This window comes from Phoenix dactylifera, chromosome 11 (assembly GCF_009389715.1).
Source record: "Phoenix dactylifera cultivar Barhee BC4 chromosome 11, palm_55x_up_171113_PBpolish2nd_filt_p, whole genome shotgun sequence".
NCBI lineage: Eukaryota > Viridiplantae > Streptophyta > Magnoliopsida > Arecales > Arecaceae > Phoenix > Phoenix dactylifera.
In genome coordinates this window covers 12,133,724-12,153,564 of record NC_052402.1, presented here as the reverse complement: position 1 = coordinate 12,153,564, position 19,841 = coordinate 12,133,724, and the positions used below count along the sequence as shown (strand labels likewise).

The window sequence follows — 19,841 nt, the reverse complement described above, 5'->3', positions numbered from 1 at the left end:
TGTTATGTGTTGCGTGTATGTTATGTATTGTATATGTATGTATGTATTTATTGTGGTCAGCATTTGACCGAACTCCGTAGGGGTAAAACAAAGAAGAATGTCTCATAGATCTTACGGTTTTATATTTCAAAAGGAGCATCATTCGATTGCATTTCACGTTGATATTGAAGCCACATGTTTCAAGATGGGGTAAGGAAACCACTTGTTTGATCAAGCGCTGCATTTGACATGAATGGAAGCAAAACTTTTGCACCAACAGCTGACTGACAGGCAAGATCACCGACAGTGAAAACAAGGAAATCAAAAGTACTCGAACCAAAGGCTGATGCATTCTGAAAATTTATCCTCCATGACCGACCTCTTGATTGGTCAAGCTTTTTAGATATGAACCATTAGTAAGTAATTTGTTCAATATATCATCTTTTTATTTAAATAAAATATTCTCCGATCCATTTTTAACCAGCTATACCTGGCATAAGCACCCATGCAGGTATGGAAATGCCAAAAGCTGCTTCAGATATTTACACACATAAAATGGACTATCCATTTAAATAAAATATTAGCCCATCCATTCTTAACCAGCTCTACCTGGTACAAGCACCCATGCAGGTAATGGAAATGCCAAACTGCTCCAGAAATATACACACGAGGCATAATCATATCTCCCCCCGATAACCACCTGAGCCAAAGTAATCCCTCCTCGAACCTGCAATAGCCATGGTCTTCTGATGCTCCAGTTTAGGACAATCTCGGATGCGGTGGCCAAGTCCACCACAATAGGCACAACCCTTCACCCCGCTTGCATTGGTGATGCCATCCTCATCTTCCATTGGGTCATTGAGCTCCGCCAGCACCGGTGGGATTCTTTGCTTTGCTTCTTGAAGAAGGTGCTTCAGATCAAGGAGTGTTGTCTCAGTTTGGTTCTTGTTTATGAATGTTGTTGCTATGCCAGTTTTTCCGCACCTCCCAGTTCGGCCAATCCGATGCACATAGTTCTCAATTTCAGCAGGCATATCGTAGTTGATCACATGCTGGATATCAGGAAAATCGAGGCCCTTGGAAGCGACATCGGTGGCAACCAGGACATCCTTCTTTCCTGATTTGAAGGATGCGATGGCATATTCTCTTTCTTCCTGATCCTTGCCCCCATGAATGGCAACAGCCTCTACTCCCTTCAAAAGTAGATACTCATGGATGTCATCAACATCAGCCTTGTTCTCACAGAAAATCAGGACAGGAGGTGGGGTCTTCTGGAGGCACTCCAGGAGGTATACAATTTTAGCTTCTTGTTTCACATACTCGACTTCCTGTATGACATCTAAATTTGCAGCCCCAGCTCTTCCCACATTGACAGTCACAGGTTTCACCAGGGCACTTTTTGCGAAGGTCTGTATCTTTTTTGGCATGGTGGCAGAGAAGAGTAAGGTTTGTCTCTGGGCCTTGAAATGGTCAAAAACCTCCCTGATGTCATCTTCAAAGCCCAAGTCAACCAGCCTATCAGCTTCATCCAATGTCAAATACCTGCAATAGGGATCAATAAGAGAAGGATGAGATAGGTCAATGTCAGCAATCCTACTGGACAATCCATTTTGAGCAAAGAAAGATGGTCTTAGACAAACACTCAGCCTCAAGCCAATGTTTTATTTTTCCAGGTACTTTCATAAGTAGAAAAAATGAATACATGAAAAGTAGTTCTCAGAAGAAACCCAAACTGCTTAAATTGAGCACTAACAAGTTCCAAGCATCAGAAGATTTTTCATAATTATACTGTCTCTCACAGGTTAACAACAAGCTCCAGTGATCCAGACACAAAATATGTGACTCATCAACTTATGACATGGAGATGGTAGAAATACAACAGAGTTTCAGGAAACGATGACACACCAGCTCAACTTCTTGCAAATCCTACCATACCCATCTTCAGGTTACCATGAGTCTGCATCTTCAGGCTCCAAAATATTCAAGAATACGGAAAAAAGAAAAAGAAAAAGAAAAAAGGAGAATGCACTTCTAATTCTTAAATATACTGTCATATTCACCACATGAAACATATAAAATGAAAATTTGTCTGCAAATCATGCTTTTTGACACACCAAGTGACGATTCTAAAATGGTACTTATATATGTGTTAATCTGATATGAATTACAAACTTCATTGGATAAAATAGCAATATATAAACTCTCAGCACTGAAGCATTTTATTTGTTGGTACCAACAATGGCTTCCAAGGATGATGATGAAAACAAAAGAAGGGATAGATAAATGAATCATATACATTGTCCAAGAGAAATTGATCAGAAGTTTCACAGTGATAACAGATCCTGAACTTGATGGGCAAGTTTTAGAGTGACATATTGGTTTAGGATTATAAACCAAGCATCTACAGTCCGAAAGGACCAAGTTGATGTGAATATCACAGTGCTATCATGGTGCATATACATTAGTTTAGGCACATACTTTGTAAATTACACTGCATGTACAGTACAAAAGATTCAGAAAAATATAAAACCGCAATGGTGCATGACCGCATGTACATTAGCTTAGATACATACATTGTAAATTATACTTAATGTAGGTCATCAGAATGGAAGAAAAGAAAAAAGGGAAAATTATTAAGGTATAGACAAAATGAAGGGGCAGATATAGGAAACATAATGGACATGTGCTAGGGGACACGCGCGCGCGCACACAGAAAAGCAACATTGTACTTGCAAATGAATATAGGACAAATCAATGCCTAAGAAAATTTTGAACATGCAAAGGCACATACATTATGAGAAGATGCACACTAGTTAACAACAAGTTTTCCAATAAACAAATATTATGCTAATGGTTTATGCTTGCTCAATTTTGGTAGATGCAATAAGTACCCAAAAGTATTTAAAAGAAAAAAAAAACTATGCCAAGTGAAGAGCTTGTACAAAAAAACTTTCAACTCCACTGTCACATGTCGATCCGTTGCCACAAAAAAAAGACACATTCACCCATATCATAATCAACATCCTAAATACATCATCATATCTTAAATTAATCTAATAATTTATAATAGCAGAACCAGAAGTTACAAGAATTGCATTTATCTACCTTTCATATTTCCTGATATTTTCTTCCAATTGCTAATATACCCATTATCCCTTAAAATAGGAAGATAAATGAGGGTTTCTCTGTTTCATTTGGATATCTCAATTTTCTAACATTACCAACTCAGCTTTAGTAATTGAGGACCAGCTAGAAAAACTAAAACTCATAAAATGGTTTCCATATGCTAGCTGATTTTAATCTAGTTCTCCCATAAAAAGTGGATGCAAGAATTGAGGAATAAATGCTGCATCACCGCTTGAAGTCGGTCATTCTCAATATTTGTCAAACTACATTTTGACACGTGGAAGTACTAGAGTTCGCTTTGGGTTAGCGGGTAATGTGAAGATGTATGCAAAAGCGCTCACTGAAGGTTAATTCTCTTGTTTTATGGCCAGCTTGAAATAATACATGCATCCATCTTCGCAATTTTGGAACAACTCACTTCCATAAACAACTGCAAGCAATGATTGCCCCTGGAGGTCATTAATTAATCCCTTCAAATTCATGCACTACTGTTGCAATTAGACATACAAATTAAAGCTATAATTAGCAGTTCATCTTTTCAAAAACAATGTTTCTGCAAGAAAGCATTCGTTATAAGGGAAAGAGCTTGTAATTTTCTATGTGAAATTTTTATTTGCCCAAACCACTTGCATTTGGTTTGCAGCCTTATACTCAAAAAGAGAGAGACTGAGCGAAGGGGAGAGAGAGAGCATCTAAGATATGTCAAAAACCTATATTTTTACCTCACATAGGATTTGATTAATGCATGACACTTGATCAGATCCAGTTTGAGGTTCTAACCCCTAGATTCTTCAAAGATGGGTCTAATTGGGCTGTATATTACTTAGCATTTAACAATTTGGTAATTGCCTTCCAAACCAAATGCCGATGGGTATCTTTAACACCAGCTCACAAAAAATTCCCAACTAAATGGCCAATTGGGTAAATTCCCACTTAAGATGTCTCCCTTCTTTTTTCTCTCATACAAGGATCCACCTACAAGACATATCACTGGCAGACAAATTGGCAACAACATCCTTTGAGACATAAATATAGCAATGATCATGACAATGGTGGAATTTAAGCAATTAGAGCATGGATTGCCCCTATACAGCCCTTTCCTCTACACTCTGTCTACTTCCTCTGTTTCATCTTAACAAGATGGCTGAGCTTAAGGTGATCCTAATTGAAGAAATTTTGTAATGGGACCTAAGGTAGGGGCTGACTTATGTAAATAGGCAGCTAGTCTCACAAACAGACTCCTAGCAAGGGACTAATGAGAAAAAGGAAGAGGCTGGAAGGGGCTAGGATGGATAGGACTCCCATCAAGGACCCCAATGATAGGGGAAATGGGACCAAAAGTTGGATGCTAGCATATGTCAGTAGATGGCTGGTCTCACAGAACAATTCATAGTAAGAAGCTGAAGCCAATGAAAAGAGGAAAAAGCCAAAAAGAAATCTAAATAGCATGCATGACACCACTTGTGAAATTTTTAGCAATTTAATACCCACGACCACAGCATTGCTTAAAAGGACATATTTAAGGTCAAGAAATTAAAACCCATGCAAATTTTAGATACCACTAATTTGGTGTGAAAAAAGATTCCTAGAGAAGGTGAGGTCTTAATTAAATATAACACAAGAGCATAAGCATTAGTCTTCATGGTGATCTCGAATTATAGAATCACTCCTCAAACTCCTTTATTGATCCACAAGTAATAATTTAGCAAGGAAAACATATACCTCTCCTTGCAAATGACAAGAAGGGTATCAATAGTCCAATTCCTTGGCATTTGGAGAGAAAAAAACTCCTCTAACCATGTTAAGAACTTCATATTGGGAATAGATGGATAAAAAGTAAATAGATAGTCTAAAACAGGTTAACTGATGCATTTCTAATAGAATTTCAAGTTACACTGATTACTAATGGCTCGTGGTCAACACTGGCTGAAAAAACATATTTTTTGCTAAGTTTCTTGACAATAGACACCTGCAATGACTAATATTTCTAATCATGCTTTGATACATTACTTCAGAAGTTAATGCAACAAAAGAATATGGACGGAAAAGTAACATTGTTGACCTTCCTATATAGATTCCTCTTGAATCTTTTTAGTCAGAAATTTTATATTAAGAAACCCTAGCGAAACAAACTTATCACGATATTTGTGACAGTATCTTGCTCAACTCTACTTCAGTGTGCAAGGAAAATGGTCTGACATTTTTAAAAGTTTTCAGACAACTAACTTTTGATTCTCTGATTTGAAGTGTAGAAGTAGCAATTGTCCATGAAATGCTATGCAAACCAGAATCTTCTTCATTTACCAAAATTTAACAATACATTCATAGAATGCACGACAAGATCACTGCAGTAACAGTAATGTTATCAAAAGAAGAGTAGGCTGCAGTGAGCATACCTGCAATTGTCCAGGTTCATCTTTTTCTTGGCAAGCAAGTCCTTGAGCCTCCCAGGCGTGGCCACAACGATGTGCACCCCTTTTTTCACAACTTCCAGCTGAGATCTCATGTCAACGCCTCCGATGCACAGCAGCGGTCTCAGCTCCGGGTACCCGTGCTCCCTAAGCGGAGCCAAGAACTGCTCCACAACCTCAAAGGTCTGCCTAGCGAGCTCCCTCGAAGGGCAAACGACGAGGCCAAACGGCCCCTCCCCGGCAACGATCGGCATCATGACCTCCTCCTGGAGGGCGACCATGATAAGGGGTAGGACGAAGACGAGGGTCTTGCCAGAGCCGGTGAAGGCGATGCCGATCATGTCGCGGCCGGAGAGGATGACGGGGAGGCCCTGGACCTGGATGGGTGTGGGCTGGACGATGCCCTTCTCCTTGAGCTTCTTCAGGATGGGCTCGGGGAGTCGCATGTCCCTGAAGTTCTTGATGGGCGGGGGGATGTCCTCGCCGTCGACGAGGATGTGCCACTGCTTGCGAATGGCGTCTGCGTGGCGAGCGGGCATGCGGCGGATGGCCGTGGGGGGCTTCCAGCCGGTGGGGATGGGTTCGGTGTAGGTGATGCCCTTGGCGAGCTCGCGGACGGACATGAGGGTCCTGCGGTCGGAGAGGTGCTCGATCATCTCCTTCTCCTGCTGGACGCGCTGCTCCATGGGGCTGATCTCCGGGAGCTCGCGCTTCAGCTGGGAGGCCTTGACGAGGAGACTGGGCTTGGCCTCGGGGGCGAGGGAGGGCCGGTCGGGGTCGTCGTCGGCGGACGGATTGTCACCGCTACCGCCGCCGCTGGCGGAGGAGAGGCGGCCCTTGCGCTGGAGGATCTTCTGGGCTTCCAAGGCGCGGCGCTTCTTGACGGGGATATACTCGACATAATCGTCGTCCTCGGGGTCGTCGCCGGCGGTAGCGCCGCCGGCAGGAGGGGGTTCGTGGGGGATGGCGGAGGTGGCCATGGCGATGACGGTCGGTGGATCGGAGAAAGGGTTTCGGAGAGGCTGAGGGTAGGGCAGCAGCGGAACCGAGGCGCTGATCCGATTACAAGCTTCCTAGATTCAGTCGGTATTTTTGCCGACTTTGACGAAAATTATTTTTGGATTTCTTAGTTAATACTAAATTACTCGTACGTCCCTAAGTTGTTAAGTTTTACATTTTTGAGTTCATTACCTTTAAAGTTGGTAGCAAATACCGATTTTCTATGCAAGAAATAGTTAAGGGCTTGTTTGAAAAGTTCTAAGAATGTTTTTTTTTTTTTTTGGTACAACAGGGGCTCATATATTGAGGATGTGAATGCGGCCACCGGTGGGCCTTCCAAATGAAGCCACTCTAGTGTTGAGTCGCATAAGAGGCCAATCCAGTTAGTGGTCTCGTTTGCATTCATGTAGATGCGCATGATCTGATGGGATACACACTTTCCTAGTAGGTTACGGATTCACTCAATTACCGTGGTCGAGTCTAAGTTCCCGCGAGTTTCGACAGTTGAACGGCTTGGAAGTTCCTAAATTAAAAGGTTACTAGGCCAAGAGGTGACTTAGCTCTTCAACAGCTGCATCAGATTTTCCAAAATAAGGAATACAGAAAATTCTATAATTACGAGACAGATCTACATGGGCTTTGAATACTTCAGCTTTATTAGAGGAAATATTAGTATTTGGGATGTGTTCTTTGCATCTGAGTATTGATACATGGATGCAATCTCACCGACTTGACCTGCCAATTACGCATCTATATTTTATGTTCAAGATTTATATATTCAAGCTGGTATTTCAACAAGTTCATCAAACATGAATGATCTTAATATCCAAGGAGTAGGCAGACAATTTTTGGGTATGCAGATGCGGATTGTTGCTAAAGATTTTAGCATTTGAAATACTTTAATTAAAATATAAATTCTACAAAGAACTGAAAAGAGTTGTCTCATGGTTAACCTTTTCTTCCAATGCATCGTATTTTACCTATGCCTTTTGGTTCACGTTGTTTCACCTATCGGTTCTGTTCATATTTTCTGTTAGTACGAGCAATCCCCTTCCTACATACTATATACTACTACTTTTCCTAATAAGAAGGAAACCAAATTAGAGCTATTATTATTCCCAAGCCCATCAATATTAAAATCCATTCTTCTTTAAGTCCACCATATTTTAAACATTTTTTAAAATCTAATTAGAGTAATTCATATATTTTAAGGTTTTAACGAATTATGATTAGTGTTCTATTTTGAATTGAAAAACTAGAAAACTAAGCAGCCTTTATATAGTTTAAGGATTTGAAAGGTACAAATCAAATGTTAACTTGCAGGAGGGATAAATACACTAAAATCATAGGATAACTGCAAGAAACCATTTTTCTTTTTCTACCATGCACGCAGGCAAAAGAAAAACTGAAAAAAAGGAAAAAATTGGAAACCATTCAAATAGTCCGAATAATCTCATGCATCTGCAATTGGAATCAATCCACTGAAGAACACATGCAACAAAAAGAAACACCCTTTCCAGCCCCTAAACTTATAGCAAGTATTATATTTACAGATCCCAAGGCAAGCATCATGTTTTTGCTTGCTTATATCATGGCATCAATACCACTGATTAGTGCAATTAGACGGCCCAAATGTCAGCATGCTTATGGTATGATGCATATCTTTACCTGCAACAGAAAATTTAATTGTAAGACCCAAAAATGGATCCATCATAATATAAGACTTCAATATCTAGAGGGAATTGGCAGAAGAAAAAAAATCATATGAGGCTACAAGATGGTGTGGAATCAATATTTTCTTAAATTTTATAAGATAAGAGTAGAAACTACTGAACCAATAGTACTTGGATCTAGAGCAGCCAGCCAGCCGCTTCTCTCTGAGACCAAAATGGGCAGGCTCCTGAAAAAGCTATGCCGTGCAAAGAAATGATTTTATTTATGATACAAAGCCCTCTATTCGTAAGCCTTCTGTTGCAATCTGCGTAATGGTTTTTTCCTATCCAAGGATGCCTGGTGGGACGATTTACATCATCGTGATCGGTACAAAGCTTTAAAAGAGATGGGTCAGGGAAGGAAAGACAGGGAAAGAGGAAAGAGGGGGTGGGGTTTGGTGTTTCAAGAGTGAGGTCCAGCTAAATTTTGCTCCTCTTTATTTTTTGTTAGTGGTCTGCTTTCTCTGTTTGGGTGGATAGAGGAACCAACTTAAAGCACATGCAGCACAAAATTCATAAGACAGCTTCTGTTTGTGAATAGTGAGGCTGTGTTTTCTTCAAGGTTAAAGGAGCGCACAATGGAATGAAGGTTCCTTCTATTTATTCCACATTAACCCACCAAATATTAGAACAATAACAATTCTATTGTGAGGGCAAAATGTATATTTTAAAGAGTTGGTAGAGCTACTTTTTCCACGTAACTCGGAGTAAACAATTCCACCTATAGGATGCACTACTTTACTCCAGGGTGAAATGTGTTAGGACTAAGTTAACCCATTTATTCTGGGTTCACTTATTCTGCAACAACCAAATGATGTCCACTTTGAAAATTTGACAGTTTTATATGATGATCAGTTAGTATGTCCTACATAAAAAAAAATGTCAAAGGGAACACACGTCTGGTAATAGTTGAATAGACAAATTCTTAGTAAATGCGACAATATACTTCATTTTCACGATTACCATTTTTGGATGTTGTCCCAGGTACTGACCATATTCTCAGATAGACTTCAACTTCCAAGAGAAAATTAAAAGATCTTGGAAGTTTAATGATACGTAAAAGATGTAGAAGGAAAAAGATTAGCTGATCTTTCTAGTTCCATTTTACTGAAAGGTGTTGATAGAGGTGGATTGGCAAGAGAATTTACCTCTGCTCAGGTGGGAGGAGTGCAATTTCGATTTCTTGGAGTGATTTGCCTTTAGTTTCTACCACATTCCTCCTCACAAAAACTGCTGCTATGAGGCAAACTGTTGCAAAAATAGAGTACAGGACTTGTGGCCCCAGTTGCTCCAACAGTTGCAAAAACAGCAAACCAACAAAAAAATTCAACACCTGAACATATCAACATCAAGACAGCATGCATTAGTTTTGTGATAAAAAGAAATTCTAGACAACTGCTATAATTAAGAAAACTATCCTCTGCAACCATGAGTTAAAACCAAAGAGTAACTATTCTCTCCAGATTAGTACTGAAGTTGCTGGTTCTTGACTTGGTATGTCATTCAGTACCTTGGCATGATGAGCAAAAGATATTGGCATACTCAAAAACGGTTTTGTGAGGCAAAACTTAGACCAAGTTTTTCAACAGCATGGCTGGGAGAAAAGCATTTTTGGCGACCAACTTCCACCTCAGGTTAGATAGATCAAATGTTGGAGAGTAAAATTCTGATAGTTTATAACCAAATGCTGCCTTAGAATTGGACTGCAGAAGTTTCATCTAGTTTTTCTTTTACAATATATTCTTCATATGGAATATAAGGCAAGCTGCACAGTTCTTACCCAATGAACACACATACATACAGCCATAGCCTTTGCTCGGATTCTGCTGGGGAAAATTTCTGGTAAAAGCAGACCTGGGACTGGGCCAGCTCCCAATGCAAATGACAGGACAAATCTGCAAGAAGAAGTAATTAGATTCATACCAAGTCACCCATTAACTATATATGGAATAAGCTGACCTAGGAAGCAATAAAACTTGTCATTATGCTACTAGTAAAATCTTGAAAAAAGTATTCACATAGCCATAGAAAATTGAGTGCAACGCTTTATATTAGTCCTACCTCTTATTCTCAATCACCATCTCTTCAAGACTCACTCTCCACTTTTTTTTAACACTAATTACCAAAGTCAAGATATGTATGAGCTTTTAGTGACACAAAAGAGGACCAACTGTTAAAGAACTCAGATTGCTAGATGAAAAAGGAATGCACCAGTAGAAGAGTTGACCACCTGCTGCTTTATCCTTGATATAAATTAACAACCAGTTATTGCTCAGCAAGAGGCTCTTAGCGCAGTCTCAGGAATTTAGTTGTAAATTAAAGTTGAGGACGAGTCAAGATGACAATTTGAATGACGGCTGAACCCAATAAAGAAAGACTACACAAATTATGGACTAAACTGCCAGTCAGAATGGTTGATATAGGAAAGCATCTACCGCAACAATGGCTTACTGGCATGGTATCAGTTGTGTTCTGGATATTGTCATGCCACAATCCCGGTGTGTAGCAATCACCAGCATGGCATGGTAAATACTGTGGCTGGCCAGCAAAGCACCAGTGCACAAATGACTCAACCCTTGATATGGACTGAAATTTGAGCTCAAACCCATATAAGTGTGTTGCTTCAACCACCACCAATGATTGAGAGGGATTACTTCTAGAAGTCATTGTCTATGGAATACAACTTTCTATAGGAGAAGAATGATAACACCTGTCATATGAAATCGAGTACGTTTCATATGTGCAGATTGGTCTTTTTTGGGTCCTATCATGCTCCCTTCTGCTTACAGTTACCTTGGCAAACAACTGAACACCAATTCAAAGGGTTGATTTTGGTAGTGTCAATTGTATAACGTTCACTAACTGCAGTCTATTGATTATGCTTCGATCTATTTAGGACACAACACAAATAAATGTGACCCGTTGGTTGAGATATGGAATAAAGAAAGAAATAAAGAGACCACATATGCAGCATGCTCCATGAGCTGCAACAGTGGGCAATAAGGTAGTTCATGCCCATAACATGCGTGTAAACGAGATGAACATGCAGAAATGGACATTCTAATAAGGTGGTTCATACAAGGAACAGAAAATGTAGCAGTGAATGCATAAGATGAAAATCAAAAGAACCACTTAATGTGATGATGTGTAACGAGAGCAGCAACAACATCATATAGAACTGGTTCTTAATATAAGATGATGAGGCTAACAAATGACATACATACCTAAAGAAAGGGGGCAAAAGTGTTTGAAGAAGAGAGACAGATATACAAATGGATGTGGTAATAGACAAATTGATGAAGCTCACTATAATTAAGGAAATGATCAAAGACTGAGACAAATACCTTCAAACTTTTAAATTCACAAACCTCCACATATCAATAAACAAAAACTGTTTATCATGATTTTTGACACAAATATTCATCTACAAGATATTCCACAACTTCTACTGGGTTGGGCTCAGTGTCTAGGTGGTTTTGCTGTATGCTTTTTAAGGTCTTGGGTGTAGGTCTGTGAGTCATTCTTTTACCAGCGGCTTGGCCCAATGAGGTGAAGCAGTAAACAAGGCCCATTAATGCACCTTGTGGTTAATCTAGCCATTTTTATAAATTAAAAAAAAATCTACAAGATAATCTGCTATGGCATTAGTTTTCAGAATGTTAGAAAGTGAAGCACCACTTACAGGATTAGACATCACCATGAATATAACGTGGACTAAAGTGAGGACTAAAAAATAGATTCAAAACTAAGAATTACCTAGGATGTAAATTTTCATTTCAAACACCCAAATGATAGATAAATGAACTTTCTTGCAGAAGAATGCTAGAATGAATCAGGCATAGCAACGAAAGAACCAAACCCTGGATGCTCAATCTGGATCAGATACACAACTCTATGAATTTGCACTAGGAAAATTTACAAAATATATTATAAAGGCAATGGATGACAGAGGTACAATCGTTGAAATCCCTAGGAGATTCAGAGTTGCAGATTCAGGAAACACTGCTGCAAGAAAAGGATGTTGCGGAAATTATGAGAGGCTAGAGTGTCTCCACCAAAGGTAGTGGGGTCGCGGAGGGCCGTGATCTATAGCCATCTTATCTCACTGATTGTGCTCCTGGGAGAGTAGGTGAACCCAAGTAAAAATGGGGAGAGAGGGTTTGCATCCAAGCAACTGCGAGATAGAGAGGGGTGGAATCTCATAGCATTAGAGAAGGGATGGCTAGGGAGGAGAGGGAAGGAAAGGCCCTGAGCGGGTGAGGGGGCGGGGATGCGGAGAGAGGAATCTCAATCATTTTTCTTTTATATTAAACCACTGAACCATACTTTATTTCTATGAAGCACAGATGCAAATGCAACATATGGAGATGCACAATACAGATATGCAAATATGAACAATCTTGAAAAATAGGACATGATTATGGTTATACTATGGTAATACACACAAATCTAAAATACATAGAGCATAACGAGCCATCATATATAATCTATATGCTATAAAATAACATGAACATTACAAACTCTAAAATCAGACATCCGTCGGGTTCATTATCAAAGTCATTAATCATTAAAAATGGCGAAAAATCCTCCCTTCATCCTTGGAGGTAGCCAAGAAGAAAACATTAAATAGGGGAGGCAACAGGTCAAGTCGACTCGAATACGAGTCTAGTCAGATACCTATCAACTTGAACCCAACCCGTCTATTAAATGGGTCAGATCCAAAAATGAACCTAAACTCTTTCTTAAACAGGTAACTACCTGACTCGCATAACCCAATTAATAAACAAGCCGGATTAGGTTAAACTGGTTAAATGGGTTTGAAACAAGTTAGACAGGCCTTACATGGCTTAAATGTGTTAAATAGGTTAAACATATTGGGTGTAACCTTTGTCGACCCTGCCCAATTATTCAACAGGTGAAAATGGGTAAATGCGTCAAGATTTTAAGCATGAACATGAAACATTTGAATGAGTTTAGTTGGGTCAAACTGTTTATGATCCAGAACTACCGAATCTGAATCTGCTTATCTCAGGTCAATTGTGGGTTGGGTTGGCTGGTGGAGTCATAAATTACCACCCCTAGTATTTAACATATCTCATAGCCAAATCCAACAAATATTAATACCCGATATACTGGAATAGACACGATAATGACAAACAATCTGAAATACTAGGATTTCAGAAGCATTGCAGCAAATACCAGGATTAGATCAAGGATGTCTTGGATGGGTTTAATTTATCTATGCAAGAGCATTTCAGTCATACAGTCCTTGTCATATCTGCCCGTGTGCATAATGTATTACATGTAATTATAGAGCCAAAGCCACTGTTCGGAGTACCATCAAAATTTATATGTAATTGAATTTCATTTTCTAACATATAAGCAGCAACTAAACCCAGATAAGATGAGTGTTTAGTGCTTACGACAACATTCCACCGACTGATAAGTATAAAGCCCCAGAGATAGGAATGTAAATACTAGCTGCGGTGGCCTGAACTCCCATTGACGCAGCCTAATTCAAAAATATACATCATCAATCGGCATAAGAGATCTTACTATAGATCAATGACTAGTCTATTAACAGCATCTCTTCAATAAATAGTTTACCATGCCCATAAAGCTCCCAAAAAGTAGCATCTTTCTTCCTAGTTTATCCATCAAAACCATCGCAATTATTGACCCTGGATAAACAAAAGTAATGGAGAACCTTCATTCCTTGAGTTGAAATCATTTGCATAACTTAAAGGAAGTCAAATCTACCTGATAAATTTGCAAATCCTACACACATATTGGCAATGTCTGAGGGCACCCCTGCACTTTTAAAGACGGTCGAAGAGAAATAGAATACAGCATTTATGCCGGATAGCTGTTGTAAAGCAAATAGCGTTGATCCGATAAAAACAACTGGAAAAAAACACTTAAAATAAACATAACTTCTTAGGAAAAACAAAATTACTTGAACTAATACGATAATAACTAAACATGAAACAAGATTATATATGAAAGGATCTATGCAATGAATGAATACCTCTGAAATGGCGACCATGAAGCAATTCTAGAAAACTTATGTCTACATCATCCCCTCTGTCTGAACGTAATAATTCTGTCATTGCTGGTTTAACATGGGGTCCTCCCAACAGTCTTTCAAATTCAGCTTCAGCTTCGACAATTTTGCCATGCTATACAGCATTAAAAGGACAGAAACTCTTACTCAATGGTTGTCAAACAATAGCTAAAAATATGCTGTTGTATTCAGTGACAACATTAATAGCTTCTGAATAATTATAGTTCTTCATAATAACCCAGAAGAACTAACTATTAATCTATAAATGCACTAACGTGCTATAGAAATTATATTATAGTGACAGCAAAAAAATGCAAGGGATTTGAGTATACAGCATGGCAGGCAAGTTGTACATATAGAGCTCTAAGCCTGCAAAGCTGTAACTATGATATCCCCTGCAGACCAAGGGCATTCCTATGAAGATTTATGGTGCATGCCCTAAAGGCTAAACAGTTATGATCACAAATATGACTAGATGTTCCACAAGATAAAAGCCTATCTTAAGAAATTAGAGTTATGATAAAGCTGAAGGACCTTATAGAGCCAATGAGGACTTTCGGCGCAACATTCCATGCAAAGTGCAAGTAGAGCACCAGGAATGACGGATACCCAAAAGCAGACTCGCCACCTATTAGAATACGCAGAATGGGATACGAGTTAGGAAAGTTGTGATCAAAGAGTTGATATTCAAATATAGGTATATAACAGTAATCTAAGTTAAGGCATGTTCCTTACCATCCTTCAACTTCCTTAACTGGGATTCCAATAAAAAGAGCACCTATGAGTCCAAGACATGTTGCAATCTGAATAAAACTTCCATAAGTGCCCCGAACAAAAGAAGGAGAAACCTGACCATTTTGACAGTGAAAAGAAATAAATAATAGAGATTAGGAAACTATTTGAACCAGACGATACTGCTCGCCATTCATAAAATTGGAGTTCAATGATCTTCTATACCTCTGTCACGTAAAGAGAAGCAACAGGCGGACCTATACCCATCCCTATTCCAACTAAAAATCTACCAAAAAGCATACCCTGCAGACTGGCCGCTGATGCACTGCAAATGCATATATCGATAAAGACACAGTTAGATGGTTCCACAAAAAATATTTTGATTACAATTCCAAAAGTACAAAACAGTTGTTTTCTTTCCTTTTTTCTCTGACAGCAACACAGCTTGTATTATAGTAAATGCAAGATTAAATAGTATACTACTGATAAATTGTTTCCTTGAGCAACCATGGAGAACTCTACAGTATATGGAAAAAGAGATGGGTGCCTACTAAATCAAAAGGAAGTCAGGATATTGAAATGATACATAAATGGTCTAAGATTTATATTAAAAGAAGGGCTTCTTTACCCAGGCATAGGACCTCACAGGACTGCTGCTCCACCAAACCAATTAGACAATGAGTTTGTTACCGATCCCAAAGCATAAAATTTTCAACACAGATATACATTGAATAAGAAGGGGATAAGAATTATGCGCAAGGAACCTTTAAAGTGCAATCAGATTACCTGATAGAAGTTCCAATTATCATAGGCAATGCAGTGAGCTGGAATGCCCTACGGCGCCCAAAACTATCAGCAATCCAACCACTAAACAAGCACCCAATGAAGGCACCACCCAGACTCATGCTAACAACAAGTCCTGCATTCAACTCCACCACTCAATCTACATTATCAGAAATTCAAAACAACCAGCCAATCATATATTACAGAGATCTGAAGATCTCTACAAATTGCCAGTACCTTCCTCCAAGGCATTCCCTGCAAAACCAAGATCTGCAGAAATGCTCTCGAGCGGCTCATTCACGACTCTGTAGCACAGAATCCAACCAAGATCGCAACTTTATTTACTTTTCTGCACTCAAAACCAGAGCTTGCAAAGAAGAACAAAGGAAATCTCAGCAATCAACACGTACCCGAGGTGGTAACCAAACAAGAAGGACGAAATGATTGCGACGCAAATGTGAGGAAAGGAGAGCTTCCACGAAGGATTAGTTGTAGTTTCCCCCATGGCATTCAATAGACGGGCTGATTACAAAAACTCATAGAAAAATATTAACTTTGGAAAATTGATCTTAACCATATGAATCCATCCAAGTGATCGTGGGGTGAATGCATGCGAACCTGAGCTGAAATCGCTGCGATCGACGGCGCTCGTGAAATCTCTGGAGGACGTGCGCTTGTGGATTGTTGAATTGGGATTTATCCGCATCTCGGATCGCCTTCTCCGTCTATCAGAAATCTAAAACAAGTCCACACTCCAATCAGTGGTAAAGACATCTAAATAAGAGTTGGCTAGATGATGACAATAATAGTTATAGTAAACCAACCAATCGACCACTGTGGCTCGATCTCCGGGTTCTCGAATAGAATAAAATAAAAAGAAGAACTAAAATAAGAGAAAAAAATAAAAAAATATAAGGAAAAGAAAAGATGTAATGAGAGAGATACCTAGGACGGCGGGGGCTCGTCGTGCGATCCATGGAGATACCCTTTTGAGCTGGCAACTGATGACTAAAAGAAAACTTCTATTCTCTTGCCGAGAACCCGGGCGAGAGCTACTCTCTCTCTCACTGTACCCTTTTTTTTCCTTCGATCCTCTTTTCTTTCTGGAAATTGGAATCGGAGTCGGAGGAGGCCTGATCTTTCGTGGCCTTTCACCCTCGCGATTCGGAGAGGGGGGGGGGGGGGGGGGGGGGGCGCGGGGTTCTAAACGTGGGTTGCGGTGGGGGCGAGAGGAGCCGGAGGAAGGGTTAGACTATAGCAGCCGGAGCGACCCTCGATGGTTGCGAGACCGCGTTTCCTTTATTCGAGGTGGAAAAGTCCTTAATTTCGACGGAGTTGAGGGGTTTTCTTCGTACGCTGGACGCGTGTCGTCGGGATAATGATTGGCACGAGACATGCATGGGGCCTGCGGGTGCAGGACATGAATGGGCAGCGGTGGGGAAACATTAGAAGAATCAAACAACGGAGTTGTTTTTTTTTTTTTTATAAATAACAGAGCTTTTTTTTTTCTTTTTTGATACACTAGCAGCTCACACATGACGAGTGTGAAAACGGCCAATAAAATTAAAAAATAAAATGATGCGCAAAGGCATAGGCACAGCCCCGTAGTCTATTCAGAAAAAGCCTTCCGAGTGATGAACCGCGAAGAAAGCAACCTAATTTGCAGCATCGTTCGCCTCCCAATATACATGCGTGGCTTAGTAAGAGTCAGCCTCCTCCAATGCCATGCGAATATCGTGGAGCAGCGGCCGGTCCTCAACTGAGCATCCCTCTTTTCGGATCCACTCGATCACCTTGGTCGGAGGTGATCGAGTCCCCATCGAGAAGGATGCGACCCGCACCTAGTACCGGCCTCGCATAGGAGACACCCTCCCAGACCGCCCAAAGCTTAGCGGTCACCACTGACAAGTCAAAAATCCTCCGCTCACCTGCCGCTATAAGTCTGGCGTCATGATCCTTGATGATAAATCTCACACCTCCACAGCTCCCGTCTGTTGCTACACTGCCATTGAAATTCACCTTGAGAAAGTCAGGGGGTGGGGGCACCTAGAATACCAATATCGTCCTAGACGCTGCAAGAGTAGAATGAGGGCCACAAATGTCTCTGTCCAACCCAATAAGTGAAGCCTCAATAGTGCCGGTGACCTCCGCCGCATGCCGTAGAGCTCGGTCCGCCACCACCCTCGGATGGGGGCTATCACCGTCGAAAACCCATGTATTCCTCTTCAGCCAATAATGATAGGCCAGGTAGGTATCACGAGTCTCCCTCTCCTCCCGTACAGACTTCCGAACCGAGACCTCCAAATGTCGTAGGAACTCCTCAATGGACGCCCACATCTGCCTCTAGTCAAGCTGAGGTGAAGCACATCTCCATATCTGACTAGCTCTCGGGTACAAAAAAAAAAAAAAAAGACATGGTAGATGGGCTAGTTCTTTGCTGTCGCATTGTTCTTTGGCAACAGAAATTAATTAATTAATTTCACCTATTAAATATATAGTTAAATCGATTCATGGGCTGGTGATATATCGGTGCGTACAATTCCGTTCCTAGCCATACCACGTTTTTGTTCATTTATCCGCCGTTTACGTCCTAGGATCATCTGGATTTTTAAAATCCGGTTCACTCGCACACCATTTTGTCCAGCCACCCAAACCATTGTGAACGGACGTAGGTCCAGCGAACTAATAAGAACTGGAAAGGATTCGAATCAAAAAGGCCCACTGGAACCTATAAAGCTAATGCCATCTGACATCAAACACGACCGTCATGCATGAACCTTATTATTTCACACAAGGAAAATAATGGTGCCAGATCGCAGCATACCAAGCCGCTCAAATCAGTTAGTTATATGTGATTAGATCCTTATTATTTCATCCCATCTAATTTTTGGGCGACATCCGTTTTTTCTCTCTTTTCTTATACATGTATATGTCTAAATCATTTAAATCATCCTCCTATCAGCTTAGCCTTAATTGGTACTATCTTTACCGTTTGACGAATTACTTCATTTCTTATGCTGTCTTCTATTAGTATACATCCATCTCAACACTGCCATTTTGGTCATACTCCTTTTATGCACAAATTTTTTTAAATTATTCAATATTTTATACCATAAAGTATAGTTGGTTATATAACTATAATATCATTTTTTTTAAAAAACTTGGCAGGTATCCTATAGTTACATAACATTCTAGTTGTACCTCTCTATTTAACAATCTTACTTTAATCCCATGAATAACATCCTCTTCAATCTCCTGTCCTTTATAAATAACTGATTGTAAAAACCTAAGTGATCACTCTTAAAAACTTAATAATTACTTTTAAAAGCTTCATGATTCTTAATTTTTACTCCACCTTGATCTTTATTTCTAATTTTACTAAAACTACATTCCATATATTCTATCTTGATCTTATTTAACTTGAAACTTGGCTTATTATAATGCACTTCTCTATGATTTCAACTTTCCAGTAACTCCAATCTTAGTTTCATCCAATAAAACTACATCATTGATAAATAGCATGCATCAAAAAATATCATTTTAGATATATCTAGTAAGCCTATCCATAACTAGCCCCCCCCAAAAAAAAGATTTAAGAGTAAATTCTTGATATAAACAATTAAAAACTCACTACTATCACCACCCATAGATCTCACACTAACAACTTCTCAATTATACATATATTTAATCATATTAATATAACTAATGAAAACTTCTTTTTTTTCTAGCATCCACTTGGTGATATACTTTCTCTAAATTAATAAACATCATTCGAAAATTTTGTTTCTTTTCTTTGTATTTCTTCATTATCTTCTGAAGAGAAAAAATAACTTCTACAATCCACCTTCCTTGCATCATATACGGTGATCTCTCTTTTTTTATAAATGAAGTATGGTGATCTATATTACCAAAAATACTTAGGGCATAAAGTTTGTTTATTCTACCAACACACATACAGTTCAAATAACGAGTATATCTATCTCATGTGCAGTACAAACCAAGCACCAACCTGATCATGTAAACTAGCCACAAGCA

At 39.6% G+C, this 19,841-nt stretch overlaps 2 protein-coding genes across 2 annotated transcripts; both read right to left on the bottom strand.

The window, feature by feature from the left end:
* Positions 1–400: 400 nt before the first annotated feature.
* LOC103709484 (DEAD-box ATP-dependent RNA helicase 35) lies at positions 401–6,610 on the bottom strand. Its single transcript, XM_008794843.4, has 2 exons — positions 5,502–6,610; positions 401–1,521 (listed from the first exon to the last, which is right to left on the bottom strand). Exons 1-2 carry the CDS (start codon positions 6,494–6,496, stop codon positions 657–659), a joined length of 1,860 nt encoding a protein of 619 aa, XP_008793065.1. The 5' UTR covers positions 6,497–6,610; the 3' UTR covers positions 401–656.
* A 1,217-nt stretch (positions 6,611–7,827) lies between these two features.
* Positions 7,828–17,087, bottom strand: LOC103709483 (probable plastidic glucose transporter 2). The gene is made up of 15 exons (XM_008794842.4): positions 16,752–17,087; positions 16,425–16,542; positions 16,217–16,328; positions 16,044–16,111; positions 15,810–15,942; positions 15,249–15,348; positions 15,027–15,139; positions 14,826–14,919; positions 14,256–14,406; positions 13,988–14,131; positions 13,835–13,908; positions 13,651–13,739; positions 10,008–10,122; positions 9,376–9,560; positions 7,828–8,183 (listed from the first exon to the last, which is right to left on the bottom strand). The coding sequence occupies exons 2-15, from the start codon at positions 16,510–16,512 to the stop codon at positions 8,180–8,182; spliced, it is 1,470 nt and encodes a 489-aa protein (XP_008793064.2). The 5' UTR covers positions 16,513–16,542; positions 16,752–17,087; the 3' UTR covers positions 7,828–8,179.
* Between the last annotated feature and the right edge of the window lie 2,754 nt (positions 17,088–19,841).

Excerpts from the sequence above, each read along its gene's own strand:
- LOC103709484 (XM_008794843.4), bottom strand. The coding sequence starts at position 6,496 with ATGGCCACCTCCGCCATCCCCCACGAACCCCCTCCTGCCGGCGGCGCT. Across the intron at positions 1,522-5,501 it reads ATGAACCTGGACAATTGCAG|GTATTTGACATTGGATGAAG; the intron begins GTATGCTCACTG and ends TCCCTATTGCAG.
- LOC103709483 (XM_008794842.4), bottom strand. The coding sequence starts at position 16,512 with ATGCGGATAAATCCCAATTCAACAATCCACAAGCGCACGTCCTCCAGA. Across the intron at positions 16,112-16,216 it reads TTGTTTGGTTACCACCTCGG|AGTCGTGAATGAGCCGCTCG; the intron begins GTACGTGTTGAT and ends TCTGTGCTACAG. Across the intron at positions 15,349-15,809 it reads ATAATTGGAACTTCTATCAG|TGCATCAGCGGCCAGTCTGC; the intron begins GTAATCTGATTG and ends ATGCATTTGCAG.